Genomic DNA, 24541 nt, shown 5'->3' with positions numbered 1-24541 from the left:
CTGCAGTCCTTGGTGCCCGTACTGATAGTCCTAGGTGTGGATCCAGGGGTCTCCACGGTTGGGATACAAGCCACCTCCTGTTCTCCTGTTCCACTCTGGGGTCCCCCCGTGCTCTGTGCATATGACCTCCTGTTAAGAGGTTTCAGGATCACTCTTGATTTTCCCTATATATCTTTGTAGTTTTACTATTGTGTAATGCTGATTCATGTCTGTTGTCTATGAGTTACCTGTTATGTTCCTGTTAGGTTACACTTCACGTCTTCACATATTCTGAGGAGAGAGAAGACTTCTCTGCCCTCCCACCCCATTTCTGAGTAGCATAGGGTCGTAAAATTATAACATGTTTTACAATTGTTTGTTTTGTGTCAGAAGCAGTCTAATTCACATTGGTTGTTGATCCATTGGTTACATCACAATATCTTATTGCATCTGATACAGGCTATCTGAGGTTGAAATAATATTACAATTTACAGGTACTATTTTTCAGATTGACATCATCTTAAATTAAGGCAAACATGTGGTATTTAGCCTTTTGGGATTGGCTCATTTCCCTTGGCATAATGGTTTCCAATTAGGCCCATTTGGCCACAAAGAACTTCATTATATTTTGTAGAATAGCTGAGTAGTATTCCATGAAGTAAATGAACAACCACAGCTTTCTTATTCAGTCTTCTGTTGATGGGCATTTCGGTTGCTTCCAAGTTTTTGCAATTATTGATTGTGCTGATATGAGCATGGGGTGGATGTTGGTTTCTCATGTAACAGGTGTTTTGGATATATTCCTAGGAGTGCAATTGCTGGATCGTATGGTATGCAGATTTTCAGTTGTTTGAGTGCTCTCCGTACTGATTACCATAGAGGCTGTACCCACCTGCAGTCCCACCAGAGGTGGGATAGTGTTTCCTTTTCCCCGCATCCTAACGAGAAAATCTTGCTTGTAGTTTTTTTTTTGGTATGTTTTCCATTCTTACTGGCATTAGGTGGTACCTCTTGTTGTCTTAATTTGAATTTCCCTTATTGCCAGGGAACTTGAACATCTGTTTGTTTGTTTGCCATTTAGGTTTGATCCTTTGAGAAATGTCTGTCCATTTCCCATTACTGGAGTGGTTTGTTTGTTTTGGTTGTTCTGGAGATCCTTGTATATTCTAGAGATTAGCCCCCTATCACCTATGTAGTGTGCAAAGATTTTCTCCCATTTTGTGGGTTGGTTTTTACTTTGCTGATTGTTTTCTTTCCTGCATAGAAGCTTCTTAGTTGGATGTAGTCCCATTTGTTCATTTTGCTCTTGATTGTTATTGCTTTTGGAGTCCTTTTTAGGAAGTCGGGGCCTACATCTAAATTTGCAGGGTGTTTCTAACATTATCTTCCAAAAGTTTGAAGGTTTCTGGATGTAGGTTTAGGTCTTTAATCTATTAACATTTGATCTTAGTGTATGGTGAGAGATGTGGGTCTATCTTCTCGTTTCTGCACGCTATTAACCAGTTGTCCCAACAGCATTTATTGAAGAGACATTCCCATTTGCATGGACTGTCGCCTATTTTTTGTCAAAGATTATCTGACTGTATCTGTGTGGGATCCCTCCTGTCGTTTCTATTCTGCTCTATTGATTTTCCTCTCTATCTTTGTGCCAGTACTAGGCTGTTTTGATAACCACCATCACATAGTATGACCAGAGGCAGGGCTGTGATTCCCCCTGTTAACTTCCTATCCTTCAGGATGGTTTTAGCTATTTGTGGTTTTTTGTATTTCCAAATGAACCTTGACATCTTTCATCTCTTGTATGTGCTTCTCAATGTTGATCAGAAGCTTTATAATGAGTTTTCTGAATTCAGAGTTCCTAGTTTTCTCAATGTCTTCCTCAGTGAACCCTGAGGTTGGCATCAGGTTTTGCTCCTTTGCAGGGGAGTATTTAATAATATTCATTTTAACTTTATGTATTCTTTTGCTCTAGATCATTGCACTTCAGTGATCAGATTCTTCTCCTTGGTGCAGGAGTCTAAGCTATGTCCTTCACAGGTCCACAGTTATTGTTAGGGTTTCCCACAGGGACATATTGTGGCATGAGCCTAAATCTTCCTACAAGGATAATTGGGCAGAGATCCAGGGGTGATCTCCCAAACTAGAGAAGTCAAGGAGTGACACTTGCCAAAGGGGATCCACATTTGGCCACATGTCACAAGATTCTTCACTCTGATCAAACTTGATCCTTTATAGCTGGGTCATTAGCATTAGAATTGTCACATGCATCAGTTCATATTTGTGCTTCCAATTTTAGTCTGAAACAGCATGTGGAATTATGAAACTATAGAAAACTCCTAATACATACAATGTGTGAATGATAAAGATGGTATTCCAAACAAGTGTTACACACTGACGATTTATTAGCAACACGAAAATCTGAAAGCAGTACTCATTCACATTTTATCTTTCACAATAAAGATCACACACAAATTGCATCTTATTTTAGCAACACATAGCCTGTGTTCTGAAATACACTGATATTCTGCATGTTTACTTTTTAACACTTGCTGAAACTTCTAAAGCATTTTTGCACTTCCATTGCACTTTTAGTGTTTTCTATTTGCAATGTAGCTAACGCTTGTTTCATTCACGTTGTAAGCTGATAGAGCATGCTAGTATGTTTATGGCAGCTAACATGTGCTTACACATTTTAGTAATGAAAATTGACAGCTTCCAAGAGGCTTCTGCACATTATCTACATTCGTAATGTTTCTCCCATGTGAATTCTGATGTGTAATGAAATCTGACTGCCTACAAAAGGATGTTCACCACAAGGAACATTCACATTGTTCTTATCCTGTGTGGGTTCTCTGATGTGTAATGAGGTGTGACTTTTGAGAAAAACTTTTTCCGCACTCATTACATTCATAAGGTTTTTCCCCAGTGTGGATTCTTTGATGTGTAATGAGGTTTGACTTCTGAGAAAAACTTTTTAGGCACTCATTACATTCATATGGTTTCACCCCTGTGTGTTTTACCTGATGTGTATTTAGGGACGATTTCTGCTTAAATGTTTTTCCACACTCACTACATTCATAAGGTTTTTCCCCAGTGTGGATTCTCTGATGTATCATTAGGTATGATTTCTGTTTAAACCCTTTTCCACACTCACTACATTCATAAGATTTTTCCACTGTGTGGACTCTCTGATGTTTAATGAGGTGTGACTTCTGAGAAAAACCTTTTCCACACTCACTACATTCATGAGGTTTTACCCCGGTGTGGTTTGCCTGATGTCTATTTAGGGATGATTTCTGCTTAAAAGCTTTTCGACACTCACTACATTCATAAGGTTTTATCACTATGTGGATTACCTGATGTTTCATTAGGGATGACTTCTGTATAAATGCTTTTCCACACTCACTACATTCAAAAGATTTTTCCCCAGTGTGGATTCTCTGATGTGTAATAAGGTGTGACTTTTGTTTAAACGCTTGTCCACACTCACTACATTTATAAGAACTTACCCCTGTGTGCATTCTCTGATGTGTAATAAGGTGTGACTTCTGAGAAAAAGCTTTCCCACACTCACTACATTCATAAGGTTTTACCCCTGTGTGGATTCTCTGATGCGTAAGGAGTTGTGACTTACAAGAAAAAGCTTTTCCACACTCACTACATTCATAAGGTTTTTCCCCAGTGTGGATTCTCTGATGTGGGATTAGATTTGACTCGTAACGAAAACTTTTCCCACACTCAATACATTCATAAGGTTTTATCCCTGTGTGGATTCTCTGATGTGTAATGAGGTGTGACTTCTGAGAAAAAGCTTTTCCACACTCACTACATTCATAAGGTTTTTCCCCAGTGTGGATTCTTTGATGTGTGATTAGATGTGACTTCCGTTTAAATGCTTTTCCACACTGACTACATTCATAAGATTTTACCCCTGTGTGGATTCTCTGATGTGCAATGAGTTGTGACTTCTGAGAAAAAGCTTTTCCACACTCCCTACATTCATAAAGACTTACCCCTGTGTGGATTCTTTGATGTGTAATGAGTTGTGACTTCCAAGAAAAAGCTTTTCCACACTCACTACATTCATAAGGTTTTACCCCTGTGTGGATTCTCTGATGAGCGATTAGGACCGACTTATAATGAAAACCTTTTCCACACTCACTACATTCATAAGGCCTTTCCCCAGTGTGGATTCTCTGATGCAGGATTAGATATGACTTCAGTTTAAATGCTTTTCCACACTCACTACACTCATAGGCTTTTACTCCTGTGTGGATTCTCTGACACCTAATGACAGATAATTGCTGGTGAAAGGCTTTTCCATGCTCATTACATTCATATGGCTTCTCTGCAGTGTCAAGGATTTGATCTCCCATGAGTTCTGACTTCCGGTCAATGTTTTCTTTACATTCATTGCACACATTCAAATTTGCTCCACTTTCACTTCTATGTTTGCTATTAATGCAAGATTTAAAGTTAAAAGGCTTTTTACAGTAACCACATATATAACAACTTTTTGCTGTTTGGGTTATCTCATTGACTTTGACATCTTCTTTATAAATAAGTGATTTCTCACTCAGGAAATGCTCATGGGATTTCTCTCCTGATTGTGTTTGTTGATGATTGTCAAAGTCAGGATTGTTACTTAACATTTTCTCTTTAACCTGAACAGACTCTCCCACATTGACAGGTTGCTTATTACATGCATCGGTGGTGTAAGCTGTCTCACTCACAAGGAATATCTTCTTCCTGCTGAAAGTTTTTTCTTTCCCACTGTGTTCAAAAGACTGCTCACAAGTGTGCATCTTATCATGTTGTCTGAGATTTTCCCCACTCTGGAGTTTGATCTCAGGCAAATTAGAGGCATGCTTTATCTCCAGAGGCATTTCATCAGGCATCCTGGGGGAAGAAAAGATTTCAAATGAGCTACGGTGTCTTGCTTCTGTCCATTCACAAGCAAGTTGACTTCTAAGCTCTCTACTTGCAGGTGCTTTCTCTGCCCTGCATCCAAGTTTACCTGGTCACTTAGCAAGTAAAACATCTATTGAAAACTGATTTTCTGTTTCTGTTTCTATAGTATGATACAGAAAGAAGCACTGAGTTTTTCTTGTAACATTTGCTCTGGTGCACGATGTAACACCTGAACAAAGACCCAACCCCCAACCACTGCCTTGCTCTAGCTAAATCTCCAGAGGGATTACATTTTAGAGAGGTGGAGGTAGGAAGTACAGCAGTTTAATACTTCAGACGCTCTGCTCAGCTACTACCTATTTGCACTTTCCTTATCAACTCAATTTTCATATTGGACCCTAGGCTCTGAATGCTTGTGTTTGGACAGCTCCTTAGGGCAAACTGACAGTCCCCAGCAAAGGGCACTTTTCTGCATGACTTCAAACACCATAGGTGGATTCTGAATGCTAAGCACCTCACAGGTACCCAAATTCTGGGTTCTTTTCTCATGTTTCAGGTTGGTTTATCCTCTCTTGAGTGATAAGACTCCTTGTACCCCCAAGTATTCTTCTTGGCCTTGATTTTTTTGTTGTTGTTTAAAATTTATATATTTTTATTGGATAGTCAGATATGCAGACAGCAGGAGAGTGAGAGAGGAAGATATTCTGTCTGTTGATTCACTCCCTAAGTGACCACAATGGCTGGATCTGAACTGACACAAAGCCAGAAGCCAGGAACTCTTCTGGGTCTCACACACAGGTTCAGTGTCACAAGCCTTTGTGCTGTGCTGCCCAGAGAAGGCTCAGGGGACACTGCAAAACCTAAGACCCTTTTGAAATTTTGTTTTCTCCACCTCTCTCCATTCAAGAGGCACACCATCCTCTGGCTCTCTCCAAAGTAACGTAATTTCACTCCATCTGCTTTCTATATTCACCTCGTGATATTAATTTAAGAAATTAAAGATGCGATAAAAAAATTTAGGGAAACCAATGAAAACTCTGATACAACATTCCAAAACTTGTGGGACACCGCCAAAGCAGTGCTAAGAGGTAGATTCATCGCAATCGGAGCGCATGTCAAGGCCCAAGAAAGATGCCAAATACAGGAACTAACCACACACCTCCAGGATCTGGAAAAACAGCAGCAGAAGAGTCCCACGCACAATAGGAAACAAGAAATCATCAAAACAAGGGAGGAGATAAACCAAATAGAAATAAAAAAAAAAACTATACATAAAATCAACAAATCCAAAAGTTGGTTTTTTGAGAAAATAAACAAAATAGACACTCCACTGGCCCGATTGACCAAAAAAAAAAAAACAAGAGAAAGTGAGAATCAATAGCATTAAAGATGAAAAAGGCAACATAACAACAGACACTGCAATCATTAAGAAAATAATTAGAAATTACTACAAAGAACTGTACTCCCACAAATTTGAGGACCACCAAGAAATAGAAAAGTTCTTGGACTCCCACCACTTACCAAAACTCAGTCTGGAGGCAACTGCAGAATTAAATAAACCCATAACCGAGGTAGAGATTGAAACAGTCATCAAGGATCTCCCAACGAAAAAAAGCCCAGGCCCAGACGGCTTCACTACAGAATTCTACAAAACATTCCGAACAGAACTAACCCCAATCCTCTACAAGCTCTTCAAAACAATAGAGGAGGAAGCAACCCTCCCAAACTCATTCTATGAAGCCAACATCACCTTAATCCCAAAACCGGACAGAGAACCATCAGAGAAGGAAAACTACAGACCTATTTCTCTGATGAACATTGATGCTAAAATTCTCAACAAAATCCTAGCCAATAGAATTCAAAAAATCATCAGACAGATCATTCATCCGGATCAAGTAGGATTCATCCCTGGAATGCAGGGATGGTTCAACATTCGGAAATCCATAAATGTTATAAACCATATCCAAAAACTGCAAAACAAGAACCACATAATAGTTTCAATAGATGCAGAAAAAGCTTTCAACAAAATCCAACACCTCTTCATGCTAAAAGCTCTAGCCAAAGTAGGCATAGATGGGAAAATCCACAACATAATTAAAGCAATTTATGAAAAACCCAATGCCAGTATCATACTGAATGGAGAAAAGCTAGAACCCTTCCCACTGAGATCTGGAACAAGACAAGGATGCCGGCTATCACCACTGCTATTCAACATAGTCCTAGAGGTACTTGCAGAGGCCATAAGACAAGAAAAAGAAATCAAAGGCATACGTATAGGAAACGAAGAAGTCAAGCTTTCACTATATGCAGATGACATAATCCTATACATAGAAAAACCAGGAGACTCAATACAGAAACTGCTAGAACTTCTACGAGAATTTGGCAGAGTGGCGGGGTACAAAATTAACGAACGAAAATCAACAGCCATAGTGTACGCAAATAACACCAAGATGGAAGAAGATCTAAATTATATTTCTTAAGTTGCATTTTTGTACAATTTCACATTCATATCATGTTTTAATTATGGGCACAGCTAATATTAAGTATCTTTATCAGGGCCCTGTGAGATATACTAGTGGCTAAATTCCTAGAATGAATGTACTAGGATCGCATATGGGTGCTGGTTCTAATCCAGGCAGCCTGCTTCCCATCTGGCTTTCTGCACGTGGCCTGAGAAGGCTGTTAAGGACAGCCCAAAGCCTTGAGATTCTGCAGCTTTGTGGGAGACCTGGAAGGGGTTCCATGCTCCTTGCTTCAGCTCTAGCTGCTGTTTTTGCCTGGGAAGTGAATCAATGCATGTAAGATCTTACTTGCTCACCTCCTCTCTGTATGTCTGACTTTCCAATAAAAATAAGTATATCATCAGAAAAAAGTCACCTTTGGCAATGCAACTCCCTGTTCGGTTATTATACAATTTTTGTGATTATAACTTGCCTGAAGATTATTTCTTGACTTTCCTGATTAGCTCCAAGCAGCTTATTCTTTCTGTAGCGATCTGAAATGAAGAAAAGAGTAACCATCTCCATGAAGCTCATCTAACTTTTTCTGTTAAAATGTTCAATTAAAGCTGATGAGGTTTGTTGACATTCTAGATTGAGCACATTTTAATATTAGGGAAATGTGGACATTTATGAGCATGATTAATGAGCATTACTTCTTCTTTATTAATAATTGACATAACAACTTTTTAAAATAACAATTTCAATTACTTCAAATTGTGTATTTTAAGTTGATGCAGGATAGCAGTGAAAATGTGGCACAGAAACTCAAAATAAGGCTTGGGATGGATATCGTACATCCCATAACAGCACCAATCTGTCTTGGCTTGAGCACTCTGATTCAAAGACAATGTCCTGACAAAGTGTATCTGGCAGGTGGCACATGATGATTCAAGTGCTAGGCATCATGAAAAGACCAATAAGTAATTCTAGATGTAGGGTTACTTGCCAACAAATTTTGAAAGGCATTGCTAGAGTAAAACTACACATGGAGATTGTGGAATTCCTGTGTCTCATCAGCTATCCTCTGGGAGGAAACTTTAAAAACACAAAAACAAGAGGTGTCAGGTGAAGAGAAATGACGGCAGTTGTAGAACCGATGGCCGTCTGTACTAGTCAGGGCAGTGGCGCTCAAGTGTGCATCCTGAGTGGGGTGTGGGGTGTGCCGGACTGCAACGCTCACCAGCTCATGCTAGGTCAAGGAAGGACGGACAGCGCCGGACACTGGCCTAAAGCCCAGTGGCATGTAGGAGGACTGTGTCTGGAAGGGGATAAGGGGGAGAAACTTGGGAAGCTCCCCTGGTGAGTTTGGTGAGTTATAGCTCCCACTGGTGAACAGGTGGTCTGGACCTCGGGGTCAGACAGGCTGGGCAAAGTAGCAGCAATGGCTCATCAATGTAAAAAAAGCGATGGAACAGGTGCATCGGGCAGTACTGAGCAAACCTTAGCTAGGTTTTTGCACCAAGTGGTCTGCGTGAGCCACTGATGCTGAGCCACAATGGCTAAGGTGGGGTCACAACAGGTGAGAGGCTGTCCAAAGCTGAATCTGAGCCACCACTGGCATATATGGGATCTATGGCTGGGAACAGGCCCAGTTGGGGAGCTAAAGGGACACCCTAGCTAGGTAGAGGTTCCCACCAATGGGCGCACAAGCTGGAATGGGGCTGTGTTCAGGTCAGGATACAGTTGTAGTCTCCATTGGCACAAGTGTGGAGGTGAACTGAGTAGTGCTGCCTCATGAACCCACTGGTCTGCGTGAAATCTGGCACTCAGAGGGGTTCTGATGGAAGAGCCTGGGCAATGTCTCTGGCAGGACACAGACTCGGCAGGTAAGCGCAAGTAACACGAAAGGAAACAGCCCAGAAGAGGTCATGGAAAGTGTCCAACAAGCATACATTAGGCATGGGTCGGTAGCAGACCAGGCTGAACCAATTCACATCATCCACTGGCAAATCCAAATGCCAGAACAGAATGTGGGTCGAGCCAGGTTCACTTGTGACAAAAGCAGTACACAAAATGGAATGCCAAGAGGAGGTTGCCTGTGCCAGATGTGACAGCAGCACCCAAGCAGCACATGTGAGAACCAGGAAGGGAGGGGGCAGAACCGGCAGGGGAATAACGGGTGGTTCCCTTGCTGAACAGCTACTCCCACTGGAGAGCGTGCTCTGGGATGGGGGCAGACCAGACTAGGCGGGGCCAGGGACACAGCACCTGTGTGAGCCTCATGTGGACCGGATCAGGGAAAAGCCAGGCTGGGCTGATGGCTCCTCATGGTGCAATCCACAGAGTGGGTGAGGGTTGTTGGGGCTTAGCCACAGCATCAGATGGCAGAAGGTGGCACTGGGGGCTAGTTACGTCAAGTTAAAGCACAGAACCACCTGGAGAGTGCATAATTGGGAGTGGGAGTGTCCTGGGAGAGAAATATTGGGCTCCTCCCTGTTGGGCTACCACCCCCCACAGAAGGGCACGAAAACTAGGACAGGGGCTGGGGTGGCTTGACAGAGAGACACCCAACAACATACTTGAGGGCTGGATAGTTGAGCTGGTTAGATGGAACAGGTTTAATACCCACTGACATGTATGAGAGCAGAAGGGGAGGTGGGACAGACTGGACTAGTTTGCTACACAGACTGGCAAACCAGGGTAGGGGGCGGGCCTGCTAGGGGTTATGTTGGATCAGTGTAACTGGGCTGCAGCTCCCACTGGTTTATGTGAGGGCCGAGTATGTGCAGGGCAGAATCAGGCTGGACTGCAAACACCCATTGGTTCCAGTGCAAGACAGGGATGGAAACACAACCAACCCAGCAATTGCAACCACCAACTGATCAGGGTGATGCACTGTGCTGAGCCTGGTTCCTGCTAGTACATACAAGAATCTGATCTGGGAACACTTTAGACAAAGTTTCCTTGGGGAGCCCCCCAATCGAGCTTTTGAACTTAGTACATTAACCATCAGATGACAGGAGAGAACAAGTTAATCAACTACCTCAGTCATATGTTGACAATGAAAGTACTGGGCAAACGGAGACTATATGATGGACTATGTGAATCAGTGGATTCAGTAACGACTGCATCGTGCTTGGAGTGGTGAGAGTGGCAGCAATTCAGAACTGCTAAACTATCAAAATCACTTGAGCAAGACCTTCGGAGCATGCCCCACATGTGGGACCTGGGGTGGGTGGGAGACTTGGTGGGGCTTCTCTCTTAAAATCTCCTTTTACATCAGATATATTAAGGGAACAAAACAAAAAAAAAAAAAAAGAATAAAAATTAAAGAAAGAGGTTTCCAGTCAACCTTTAATGAGCTATATGTTAATTTCAAGGCCCACTATGTGCTCATCTACCTGGAAGTCTCTGGTTTGTAGATTTGTCCACGGTCCATGGTGTTGAATGTCGTTCCAAGCTTAAGATCACATCAGGCTTTGTCAAGCTGTACCCTGTTCATGGAAAATGATGTCGATTTTGTGACATCACTGCCAGTCTTTTCTAGCATGGAACTTCAGAAACTCTCCTTTCCCTTGTCAACCATAGAAAAGTCTTCTGTTTGGGCAGGACAGATTTTCACTCACCCAAGGACAGCAGATTGTTGTAAGTCTCAAGCATCACATCCCTGTACAGGGTCCGCTGAGTGTTGTCCATGTGCTGCCATTCCTCCTGGGTAAAGTCCACAGCCACATCTTCAAATGACACCAACACCTACAAAGTACATGTCTCCTCAGTTCTGGATCATTATGTACAAAGACTGACAGTGAATTGTACGCATACTTAATTTGCAACTTTTATGGATGTAATTTAATTTACAGTCTATACAGAGTAACAACAAAACAAAAATAAGTTCTCCTGTAGTACTTGTACAACTCCAATACTACAGTAGAATATCCCTTATTATTCTCTTACAGGTTGTTTTCTCTAAATATTTTGAATCTAAGCAACTGTTGACGGCGTTGTTCAAATAAACTGGCAAGAGGAAGACATCACACTCAGTTTGTCCCTATGATTGCCGTTCTGCTTCATAAACAGATTACACTAAATAATCACTTTAACACTGAGCCAAATTATTAATTCAGTACCTGTAATAGTAAGCCGAGTGCAATTCTTTTGTGTTTAACTTGCACCGTGTGTGCATGTAGCTAAATTTACAATCCATATATATATTGTCCTGTATCATTTTTGCAATTCTGAAGCTACAATTCCATTATGATTCTGTATCAGATTGTTTTCTATCACAATTATAAAATGAATTAAGTGTGTAATCTGCAGACACACACACTCACACACAGAAACACATGATAACTAATCTGCTACATTGGATAAGTTAGACACATGTATAAATCTGTAAATGTTTCTTAAATCTTACATTGGAAATAAATATATATAACTATCCCTTGCCATTATTTTTCCATTTTTAGTATGAATGTATTAAAACCATTTCTACATTATTTCTTTTACTTTTTATGGAATAACATTTCAATTAAAATAAAATTTTAATTTCTACCTAGTGAACTATAGCTTAGTAGGAAACCAAATTGCAGCCTCAGACAAAGCTATTTTTGTAACAATCACTAATACCAGCCAGTCACAATGAACCAGTTGAACAGAATAGATACATGTGCATATACACATACATATACAGCAAAGGCCATGTTGTAACATCACTGCTTTTGCACATGTTTGGGAAGTCCTTTAATTTTAATCAGTTATCTGGGTTTTTATCTAGTTACTCATTTTAATATAAAAAAAGTGAATGTAGCTGATATACAGAATTTCAAAAAATAGAATGATACTGCACTCTACTTAACTTTTATCTCTAATGCTTTTCTAAGCATTTGAAATAGCAATGTTTTAAACTGACATTGCATTCAATATCTTAATCTTTCAGTGATTTAAAGGAAAAGAAAATCATCATAGTTCAATAGAAAAAGGCTATTAATATCATGAAGAGAAATGTTTCAATCATACCAGCTTTCAAACACAGATATTAAAACTACAGCAGAATAATTGCGGAATGCGCAGATTTTTTTTTTTCGCAGTTGAGTAAGTTGATGTTTTTTTATTCATTTAATAATATTGGACAAGTTTTAAGTGCAATGCAGAAACTTAAAGAGAAAAAGGGGCGAATAGTATAATGAGCATTTATCCATTTTATCTCTCTGAGAATGCAAAAATGTGCTGTGAGAAAGGACTCCATTGATGTGACACACTGTGATGAAAGCACTTGAGATTTAATGATGTGGGATAATTGCAAAGAGTGCGAATAGCTGCAACTGCAGATTTCAGTAGATTTCAAGAATGTGGAAACTAAATGCTTCCCAAATCTAATGAATGCTATAATTCTAATACTCCAAGAAGCCCATAAGACAAGTAAAAAAAAAAATCTCAAAAATCAATATTTCTTCATAAAACATGACCTTCATTCATATTTGTGGGTTTTCTGTCTCCCTGTTTTTCAAAGCTTTATTTATTTGAAAACCAGTGAGAAAGAGAGAAAGACATTCAGAGAAATTGGAGGTGGACAGACGTAGGAGATTTTGACTTCAGGGCGTGGGTGGTGGGAGCTTTGGGGCCTGGCTGCTGGATGATCTGTATGGATGAGATCGATATACCAGCCTACCTGCTAGTCCTATGTAGGTATTGTTATCAGCAAAGAATAGCGACCCCACAGAGTCAATATGAAGGCTAGGACTGGAGTCCAGTCTACCAGGGCTAAATCCTAGTACCTAACAGAATGTCGGAGCAAAGGATGGGTCACATTAGGCAGGCCTATGATACTAACCAGCATGCGAGAGAACCAGGTCAGGGCATAGATTTGGTGTATGTGTGTGTGTGTGTGTGTAGGGGGGAAGGTGTGGGCCAAACCCTGTGGAAGCATTTCCTTTGAAGGTTAGCGAGGGTAATGAGACCTCGTAGGTTAGAGGAGAGGGACCAGATGACCTTTACGCATAAGAATGATATACCGAACACCATTCCATGCAAAAGCTGAGACTCCAGCCTTGTCTAGCAGGATCATATTCCATTATCTGACATGTTGATGGATCAGGAAATGGGTCACATTAGGCAGGGCCATGGAATTAAGTAGCACAAGAGAGAACCATATCAGGGGGGTAGATTCTGTGGGGGATGTGTGGGCCAAACTCCGTGGAAATACTAGCTCCACTGGTTAGCTCAAAAGTTGAAGGGATGGCGATGGACTAAATTAGGTGTGACCAAGGAGCCTGCCAACAATCACAGGTTAATGAACCAACAGCAGTCTGGACTGCTCAAGGAAGCAGCACCCAAACGTGCACTCTGAATAGGGTGTGGGGTGGGCCAGGATGCAACATTCACCAGCTCATATAAGGCGGCCAAATGGAAGGGCACACTATTCCAGACACTGGCTTAAAACCCCAATGGCATGTATGAGAACTGAGTCCAGGAGTGGGTCAAGTGGAAGAACTGGGGAAACTCCCCTGGCGAGTCATAGCCAACAGGATCCAACAGTACATCAGGCAGATCATTCACCCAGACCACATGGGATTCATCCCAGATGTGCAGGGACGGTTCCACATCCGCAAATCAATAAATGTGATACATCATATCAATAAAATGAAAATTAAAACCATATGATCCTCTCAATAGATGCAGAGAAAGCATTTGATAAAATCCAACACCACTTCATGCTGTAAGTCCTAACCAGGATAGGCATAGAAGGAACATTCTACAACACAATCAAAAGAACTTAAAAAAAAAAAAAAAAACAGTTGCAGCATCATACTAAATGGGCACAGCATGATAGCGCAGTGGTTAGGGTCCTCGTATTGCAACTACTGGAATCCCATATAGATCCCAGTTCTAATCCTGGCTGCCATGCTTCTCATTCAGCTTCGTGCTGTTGGCCTGGTAAAGCAGTTGAGGATGGCCCAAAGCCTTGGGACCCTGCACCTGTGAGGGAGACCTGGAAGAACTGCTGGCTCCTGGCTTCAGACTGGGTGAGCTCCAGCCGTTACGGCTGCTGGGGGAGTGACTCATCAGACGGATGATCTTCCTCTGTGTCTCTCCTCCTCTCTGTAGATCCACTTTTCCAATAAAAATCATTAAAAAAAAAAAAAAAAGAAAAAAACAATGACAGCATCATACTAAGTGTGCAAATATTGGAAGCTTTTCCATCAAAATCTGTAACTAGAGAGGGATGTCCACTGGCACCACTACTCTTCACTATGGTATTGGAAGTCCTTGCCAGAGCTATTAGGCAAGAATAAGGAATTAGACTAATCCACATTGGAAGTGAGTCACTGAAATAGGAGAACCAAAAACCTCAATCAAGAGACTACTGGAACTCCTAAGAGACATTGGCAGAGTAGCAGGTTACAAAAATTGATGGACACAAATCAATGGAACCAGTGTACACAAATAATTCCATGGATGAGGAAGAAATTGTAAGTACATTCTCCTGTAAAAACGTAGAGAGGATTCTTTAATACTTAGGAATTCAGCAAACTAGATATGTGGAAGACCTCTATGACGAAAACAATGAAATATTTTTTTTAGATTTATTTTTTATTATTTTTTTTATTGGAAAGGCGGATATACAGAGAGGAGAGACAGAGAGGAAGATCTTCCATCCAATGATTCACTCCCCAAGTGAGCGCAACAGCCAATACTATGCCGGTCCAAAGCCAGGAGCCTCTTCCGGGTCTCCCATGCGGGTGCAGGGTCCCAAGGCCTTGGGCCATCCTCGACTGCCTTCCTGGGCCATAGGCAGGGAGCTGGAAGGGAAGCGAGGCAGCTGGGATAGAACCGGCACCCATATGGGATCCCGGGTGTGCAAGGAGAGGACCTTAACCACTGCGCCACTGCGCCAGGCCCGAAATATTTTGAGAAAGAAAATAGAAGAAGATATTGAAAACTGGAGAATCTTACCATGTTCCTGCTTTGTCAGGATCAACAACATCAAAATGACCATAATATCAAAAGTAATATACAGATTCAATGCAATCATAATCAAAATCCCAATAGCATTCTCAGAAATACACAAGATTACACAAAAGTGCATCTGGAATCAGAAGATACCACAAATAGCCAAAGCAATCCTGAAGAATAAAAACAAGGTGGAGGAATCACAATTCCAGACCTCAAGACATACTACAGAGCAGTGCACATCAAAACAGTCTGCTTCTGTACCAGTGGAACAGAATAGGAACACCAGAAGGGAGCCCACACACGTATAGCCAGCTAATGTCTGAGAACAAAACTGAAAACAATACAGGCAAAAACCCCGGTCTCTTCAAAAAATGCTGTTGGGACAACTGGATAGCAATTTCTAGAATTAAGAAGCAAGATTCACATTCAGCTCTAAATGGATTAGCCACGTAAATCTGCACCCAGAAACCATGAAACTATTTAAAGGAAACATAGGAAGCACACTCCAATATACAGCAACAAGGAAAGGCTTCTTAGAAAAGACAGCAGAAGCAAAGGTAGTCAAAGCCAAAATGGACAAATGAGACGACACCAAACTCAAAAGCATATGGCATAGGAAACAATTACAAAGTCCCGAGGGTTTGGTCCCTCAGCCACCATGTGGCAGCTGGGGGTCCCCGGGTCCGGCCATTTCTAACCTGGTAAGCACCAAGGCGGCTCTCATGTCCACATAGGGTGCTGCTCTGGGCTTGCCGGAGTCCCGTGGATGGCCCGCCTGCTGGCTGCCCGGCCAGGGAGCCCTGGGATTTTGGTTCTCTGAATGCTGCTCAGACAGCTCCATGCTGAACTTGCAGTGCTTTTGGGACGCAAAACAACCCTAAAGATTTCCAATGACAGTAAATCATCCTCAGATGAACCTGCAAGTAATATGATCTTATCCCACGTGTTTTTAATGATTGTAATACCCAATATACTTCCAAAACGTTGTGATACACAGAAATTGGGTGGGAGCACAGAGAAATCTCTCAACTCCTTTAAATGTATGAGGAAGCCGTGTAGTGTAACCTACAGGAACAGGACAGGCAACCTATACACGACAGATTCGGACCAGCATTAGACAATAGTAAAAACTACAAAGACATACAGGGGGAATCAGGAGCGACCCTAATAATCTATTAACAGGTGGTCATATGCATAGAATAGGGGAGAGCCCCAGAGCGGAGCAGCAGGACAGGAGGAGGCTTGTGTCCCAATGATAGGGACTCCCGGATTCCCACCAAGGTCTATTAGAATGGGCACCAAGGACTTCATCACAACTGCCAAAGAGACCACGGGGAACTGGAATGCCTTCGGAGGCTGAGAACTCAGAGGACATCCATCCCCCCTCTTTGGACCTACTACATGAGACGGAAGAAGCCCAAGTCCTTCCTTGTAGGATCCAAAGTCATCAGAACAACAGCCAGGAACCATGAGCGGTCCTCAGAATCAGGAGAGCAGTGAACTTCCTTCGGGACAAGGGAGAGGAGCTCTCTCCAGTCCTTGCTTGGTTCCAGCTCTGGGCCCCCACCCTCTACAATGACCAACAGTGTCGCTCCAGACCATCCCCCCAAACACATACACACTCACACCCACATACACACACAAGTTGGAATGGATAAGCAGAGAACAACAAAGAAAGATTGGTCAGCATGAACTCGCACATACCCTACTAGGTAGGACACAAAGAACAATTACTCCTCACCAAAGTATAAAACATTTCTCTGCATACCCCCCCCAAAACTGTTTTGCACCTCAATTGTTAAAATGTCAAATAAATAAAATGTCCTGTGAAATAGTCACAGGAGGTTGTTAAGAACTTGCATGTAATTTTAGCATATTGTTTACCCAACACTATGTCAATTAATTCCAAAATGATGAAAAAATAATAAAAACATAAAACACACATATGTATAAAAGTCTTATAATACTACATTCACTGAGTATGTCCTCTCAGTAAGATTCCTCCCCATATGGATCCATTAGTACATATCAGTGTGTTTAAATTTTCTAGCTGGTGATTGGTATTTCATTGTATGCACATTTAGTAGCTTATTTAGTCCTTCATTTTTTGTAAGCTTTGTTATTTAAAAATTGATATATTTACATCCTCTGTGTCTCCTTTCATATTATGCATTTCTCTAAATATTGAATTAAATAGAAATTTAATATTATATATATATGTATATATAAACCATTACAAAGTGAAGAGGCAACCAACAAAATTGGGACAACATTTTTGCACACTATACGAGTGACAGGGGAGCCTCAGAAATCCAGTAAGACAAAACAAAACAAAGAAAAGCTAACAACAACAAAAACCCTGTTGAAAAAAATGGTCAAAGGAAAGGAACGGACATAAACACACACACACACACACACACAGAAACACACACACACAAAACTCAAATGGCTAACAGACATGAAAAGATGCTCAGGCTCCTAGCCATCAGGGACATAAGAACAAAAACACATTGAGATACCACCTAACTCCATTGACTGGCTACATTTAAAACTCTTCAAGGGCCTGGCACGATGGCTTAGTGGTTAAGGTCCTCACCTTGCATGCCCGGGATCCCATATGGGCGCCAGTTCTAATCCTGGCAGCCTCACTTCCCATCCAGCTCCCTGCCTGTGGCCTGGGAAAGCAGTCAAGGACAGCCCAAAGCTCTGGGACCCTGCACCTGCATGGGAGACCTAGAAGATCTCCTGGCTTTGGATCAGCATAGTATCGGCCGTTGTGCTCACTTGGGGAGTGAATCATTGAACGGAAGATCTGCCTCTCTGTCTCTCCTCTCTGTATATACACCTTTCCAAATTAAAAAAATATATATCTAACAACAGCTGCTGGCATGGATGTGGGTAGAAAGGTACCCTCCTTTACTGCTGGTGGGAGTGTAGGCTAGTACTACCATTGTGGCCATCAGCTTGGAGAATTGCAAATAAACATGGCATATAACCCAGCTATCCTGCCCCTAGGAATGAATATACCCAACAGAAACGAAACCTGCATATGAGAAGAGATATGTAATCCTGTATTGACAGCAGCACAACCTACAATAGGAAAGACATGGAAACAACGCAGATGCGTATCCAAAGAGGAGTGGGTAAAGAAATAGTGGTACTTCTACTCCATGGAATAAAGAATGAAATGACACCATTTGCAGCGAGATGGTCCCAGCTACAGACTATTATGCTCAGTGAAATACATCAATCCCAAAAGCACAAATACCAAATGTTCTCTCTGATATAAGGAACCCATCAGGCAGAGTCTAACTTCAGTAACACATTCAATACTGATCTCTATCTATCTATCTATCTATCTATGTATTTATTTACTTGTTTATTTATTTTTGGCTGCATGCAATGTGTTTTGATTTCAGTTCTACTCTTCCAAATACTTTCTTTACTCTTGTCAAATTCATCACTAGCTCATGGATTACATGGTGGCATCATTTTACCCAGGAGACTACTGTGTTTTCTTTTTGTCACCCATGTGCTAGTTACCCAGTGGTGTGTTTTCCATTGTGCTGTAATTCTGTTGTTGCTCCAATTCATACCGGTTGGTTACCTTCTTTTTGGCTTCTCATTCATGGGAATGTATAGTGACGGAGAAAGAGAGATTACCGTATTCAGATTTGGGGAAACAATGCAATATGCATCCCTGCTTCCAAATAAAAGATGAACTCACAATGAAACCTTTCGAAATGTGTAGACAAAGGGATGCTGGACTGACATTGTCTGTACCAGCAAAGTAGGGCCATATTAAAATAACATAAACAGTCTAGGAATCCTGACTCCTTATGAAGCACTATTCTATTGTAGCAATTGGGGGAAAATGTAAAGGGGTGGGAGTTTGGTGGCTGGGGATCCCAGTGTCTAAGAAATTGTACCATAAAACTCAACAATGCGAAATAAAATTTAACAAAAATAAATAAATATGTTTAGAGCCTGGTGGGGTAGCCTAGTAGCTAAAGTCCTTGCCTTGCATGCTCCAGGATCACATATGGTTCATATCCTGGCTGTTCACTTCCCTCCCAGTTCCCTGCTTGTGGCCTGGGAAAGCAGTAGACGGGGCCCAATGCCTTGGAATCCAGCACCTGTGTGGGAAACCTGGAAAGGTTTCCTGGCTCCTGGCTTAAGTTCAGCTCAGCTCCAGAAGCTCCGGCCGTTGTGGCTACTTGGGGAGTGAACCAGTAGGTAGAAGATCTTTCTCTCCATCTCTCTATAAATCGGACTTTCCAATTAAAACCAAGTATAAAATACATTGACAAAGTTGTACTTTAAGAATTGCATTATAAGTCTCCAGGATCGGATCCCTGACTCCAGCCACCTTGTGCACATGGTGAGCTGTGCCCGCACCTGCCTGGGCTCCCAGGGCTGCTCCCTTTGGGGTGAGTACATTGAGGGGGGAAGTCTCAGGTGCCCGAGCAGGCCAGGGACTCACCCACTGCCATCATTGGGCACGAGATGGGATTGCGGAGGGGCGCGACCTTGGACTTGGGGACTGAAACTTCCAGCAGCCAGCTGCCTGATGGTGGGTCCCAGGCCAGAGCATCTCCATGCTCGGATCCCTGACTGTAGGCACCATGTGCATGTGGTGAGCTGTGCCCAGGTGGCCAGCACCATTTGGTGTCAGGCTCTGCCTGCTTGCCTCCTGATGGCTTGCTCTGAGGTTTTGGTTCTTTGAACCACTACTTATGTTGCTCCATGGTGAACCCTCTGTGCTTCTGGGATGTGAATCAATCCTAAACATTCCCAATGACAGAGTTACTTTTTCTTTGAAGAACTTGTAACCACTAAACAATGCTGATCACCAAACACCAGTCCATGCAAACCTAAGACTCCAGCCTTGTCTAGCACGATCGTATCCTATTAACAACATGATAGTGGGTCAGGAGATGGGTCACATTAGGCAAGGCCATGACATTAACCAGCATGAAAGAGAACCATATCAGGGGTAGATTCTGTCGGGGATGTGAGGGCCAAACCCCGTGGAAATACTAGCTCCACTGGTTACCTCAAGAGTAGGGATGGTGATGGACTAAATTAGGTGTGACCAAGGAGCCTGCTGACAATCACAGGTTAATGAACTGACAACAGTCTGGACTGGCCAAGGCAGCAGCACCCAAATGTGCATCTTGAATAGGGTGTGGGGTGGGCCAGGATGCAACATTCACCAGCTCATACAAGGCGGCCAAATGGAAGGCCAGGCTGGCTCATGGACCCACTGGTATGTGCGAAATCTGGCATTGGGAGAAGTTTTGAGGAGGAGCCCAAGCAACTCCTCTGGCAGGACTCAGACCCAGCAGGTAAGGGCAAGAAACATGCATGATAGGAAACAGCCAAGAACAGGCCATGGAAAGTGTCGCACTGGCATACATTTGGCATGGGTCGGGGGCAGACCAGGCTGAATCAATTCACTTCATCCACTGGCAAATCTGAGCACCAGAACAGAGTGTGGTCAGGTGAGGTTCACTTGCAAAAAAAAAAAAGCCAGTGGACATTACGGAATGCCAAGGTGAGGTTGCCTGTACAGGATCTGACCGCAGCGCCCAACCAGCACATGTGAGAACCAGGAAGGGAGACGGCAGAACTGGCAGGGAGAACATAGGGGGCTCCCCTGCTGGAAAGCTACTCCCACTGGAGAGCGTGCTCTGGGATGGGGGCAGACCAGACTAGGCAGGGCTACAACACCTGTGCGCCTCATGTGGACCAGATCAGGAAAAAGCCAGGCTGGGCTGATGGCTCCTCATGGCGCAAAAAAAAATATTAGAGTGTGTGAGGGTTGTTTGAGCTTAGCCAAGCATCAGCTGACAGAAGGCGGTGCTGGAGGCTAATTCTGTCAAGTTAAACCACAGAACCACCGGGAGAGTGCATAATCGGGTGTGGGAGTAGCCTGGGAGGGAAACAGTGGGCTTCTCCCTCTTGGGTTACCACTCCTACTGGAGGGCATGAAAACCAGGGCAGAGGCTGGGGTGGCTTGACAGAGAGGCACCCAACAACATCCATGAGGACTGCATAGTAGAGTTGGTTAGAGGGAACTGGGCTTTAATACCCATTGACATGTAGGAGAGCCAAATGGGATTGGGGATAGACTGGACTAGTTTGCCACACAGACTGGCAAACCAGGGTAGGGGGCGGGCCTGCTGGGGGTTATTATGGGTTGCTCCAACTAGGCTGATCCCACTGGTTTATGTTAGGGCTGAGTGTGTGCTGCGCAGAATCAGGCTGGAGTGCAACACCCATTGGTTCCAGCGGAAGACAGGAATGGAAACACAACCAACCCAGCAATTGCAACAACCAGCTGATCACGGAGATGGACTGTGCTGTGCCCTGCACTTGGTAGAAGATACAAGAATCTGGTCTGGGAACACATCAGACAAAGTTTCTTCAGGGATCCTCCCAGTTGAACTGCCAGAGTCAGAACCTTAGCCATGAAAGACAGAGGACAGAACAAGTTAATCAACTACCTCAGCCATATGTTGGCAGTGAAAAACTGGGCAAACCAAGCATCTATGATGGACTATGTCAATCAGTGGATTCTTCAATGACCTCATCATGCTTGGAGTGGTGAGACTGACAACAATTCAGAACTGTTGAACTATCAAAACCACTTGAGCAAGACCCTCAGAGCATGCCCCACGTAAGGGACCTGCGATGGGTGGGAGACTGGTTGGGGCTTCTCCTGTAAAATCCCCCTTTACCTCAGACATGTAAAGGAAACAATATGGAAATAATAGTCTTACCCATTTTCCTGTAGCCGTTCAACCTTTTTACCCTAATTACTTATGTAAAGATTGTCAAAAATATAATTTAAAAATGGAAAAGAAAAAGAGAAGCAATAGCATTAGCAGCCAATTTGTAGTTACCAAGATTTCTCTCCTATTCACACATCACTGCACATTCAGTGTGGGCTGGTTTTAGGAATTGCGTGCCCAACACTAAACTTAGTTGTGACACTGAAAAAGTCATTAAGTGTCACTGAGTGGTAGAGTTACAGGACAATCTCATTTAGTCTGTGCATCAGTTGCAAAGTAAATAACTTTGTATTACACTACAGTATGACTGTCAACTTAAATACCACCTGCTGGGTGTGACAAACAGCCCACCTACCAGAAACCTGAGGCATGGCTTGCACTTGTGTGCAGAATATGACCTGTGACAAGACTGGAGGGTTTAAAGGGATACACATGCCTTAGAGTCAATTACAGTGTCACTGCTGGGTGGCAGGCCTGTCAGGCACTGCCCTGCTCCCATCTTCTTTCCTAACCCATAACAGTTGTGCTCATTTCACAATAAATGGACATGCCCTCAAACTGTCCACACTGGGTCTTGCAGCTGGAGGATACTGACACCTCACCCCTTCAGTTGGCACCTTGGGGCCATCTGGCTGGACCTCCCGAATAGGCTCAAAAGCAATAAAAACAGATTCCAAAATGGACAAAGAACTGAACACATATTTCTACAAAGATCAACAAAGCCCTAAGTAGCACAAGAAGATTCTCAGCATGATTCATCATTAGGTGAATGAAAATGGCAACCACAATGAGATACCACTTGATACCCATTGCAATGTCCTTCATTCAAAAATGTTCACAGAGAAATGCAAATCAGGTATTGCTGCTTGAAGTGTAAAATGATGAAACTAATATTACAAATGGTACTCAAGGACTGCCTATGGTTGTAACCGTCTCCAAACTTTGGAACCAGTACAGGTTCATGTGGAAGAAGCAGGGAGCATGTCATTGTTTTCATGGTCTGCCCGATTCCTCTGAACCAAGTCAGTATCTGTGGACTGAACTGTGGCCTGGTGGGCTGAGCTTACCATACAGGTATAGTTCATGTCCTATGTATTCCACTTCTAATCCGGTCTCCTGCTTTTGCCCTTGGAAACCAATGGAGGACGGCTCAAGTCCTTGAGCACCTGCACCCATGTGGCAGATTCAATAGAGGCTCCTGGCTTTGGATTGCCTTAGCTCTTGCCATTACAACCAAGTGGAGAAACTTTGCATTTGAAATGAAAACCAAACAGAATGAACAGGGACCAAGTCCCATGGTTCAGCAAATAAAGAGAATGGCATCTCTCATGTACACTGGTACTTATCCTGGATGCTCCACTTCTGACCAAATTCCCTGATGACAGGCCTGCAAAGCAAGTGGAGCATGGCTCAAGCATTTGGGTTCCTGTAATCAAGTAGCAGACATGGACAGTACTCCTGGCTCATGGCTTCAGACTTGCTCATCTTTGCACATTCTGGTGATTTGACAAGCAAACCAGCACATGGGAGATGTCTCTCCACCTCTTTTTTTCTGTGCAGACCTGCCTTTCATATTAATAAATCTTAAAGACAAAACAAACAAAAAGAAACCATGCAATAGCAAAACCATTCTTCAGTAGAACATGCCATTGTGGCAAAGCAGTCTAAGCTACCACCTACGTCACTTCCAATCCAGCTCTAAGTCAATGTAAATTCAAAGCAGTGGAAGATGACTCAAGCACTTGGGTGGGAGACTCATCTGGAAGACTCAGAAGAACTATCTTATTCCTCTGTGATATGGTCCAGCCCTGACCACTGTGACCACTGGGAGAATCAATCAGCAGTGAGCAGACATTTCTCTCTCCTCTCTTTCTGCAAGTCAGTCTTTAAATAAATGAATAAAATGATCAGTAAACACCATTTCAAACTTGATATCCTACAGTCATTAACAAATTCTTAGTTTCCATTTCAATCATGCAATAATAATAACCACGTCCTGGCTATGGCATCAGAAAGTTTCAACAGGTTTTGACAGCTCTAATTTCTTCTTTATGAAAGTTTTGCCTTCTTTCTCTTATACTTGCCTCTTCATTTTAGTTTAAAAACCACCATAAAGTTGTTATGATACAATGTAAAACAAGGTGAGAAGTAAACAAGCAACTTACTGAAGGTGTGTGTGTGTTCTCCAGCCTTGGAAGCATGAGCGGGCTGCAGGGCTACACCTGCAAGAGAAGGTGGGCAGAGGGACTGATGAGTTTTTCTTGCTTGTGCCCAGTCTCCCTACTGATTCCTGCTGTGCTAAGTAATGTCAAGGCAGGAAGCAGACACAATGGCTGGAGGAACAAAAGCAATCAGCTTCCATGGGCAAGAGTAGTGCTTTACAAGTACAATGAAGGCTTCCTGGAAGCAGTATCAGCAATTTCAATAATTGGCACTGATTAAACTAAAACAAACTCAAGG

General features: G+C 42.7%; 1 protein-coding gene across 1 annotated transcript; it reads right to left on the bottom strand.

Annotated features, from left to right (window-relative positions):
* Positions 1 to 2813: 2813 nt before the first annotated feature.
* On the bottom strand, positions 2814 to 24305 carry LOC121148580 (zinc finger protein 260-like). The gene is made up of 6 exons (XM_040968698.1): positions 24247 to 24305; positions 10958 to 11084; positions 10733 to 10825; positions 7825 to 7885; positions 4226 to 4878; positions 2814 to 3742 (listed from the first exon to the last, which is right to left on the bottom strand). The coding sequence occupies exons 1-6, from the start codon at positions 24280 to 24282 to the stop codon at positions 2814 to 2816; spliced, it is 1899 nt and encodes a 632-aa protein (XP_040824632.1). The 5' UTR covers positions 24283 to 24305.
* Between the last annotated feature and the right edge of the window lie 236 nt (positions 24306 to 24541).

This window comes from Ochotona curzoniae, unplaced genomic scaffold (genome assembly GCF_017591425.1).
Source record: "Ochotona curzoniae isolate NIBS_2020 unplaced genomic scaffold, NIBS_Ocur_1.0 contig_1602, whole genome shotgun sequence".
NCBI lineage: Eukaryota > Metazoa > Chordata > Mammalia > Lagomorpha > Ochotonidae > Ochotona > Ochotona curzoniae.
This window is presented reverse-complemented; position numbering and strand designations above follow the sequence as displayed.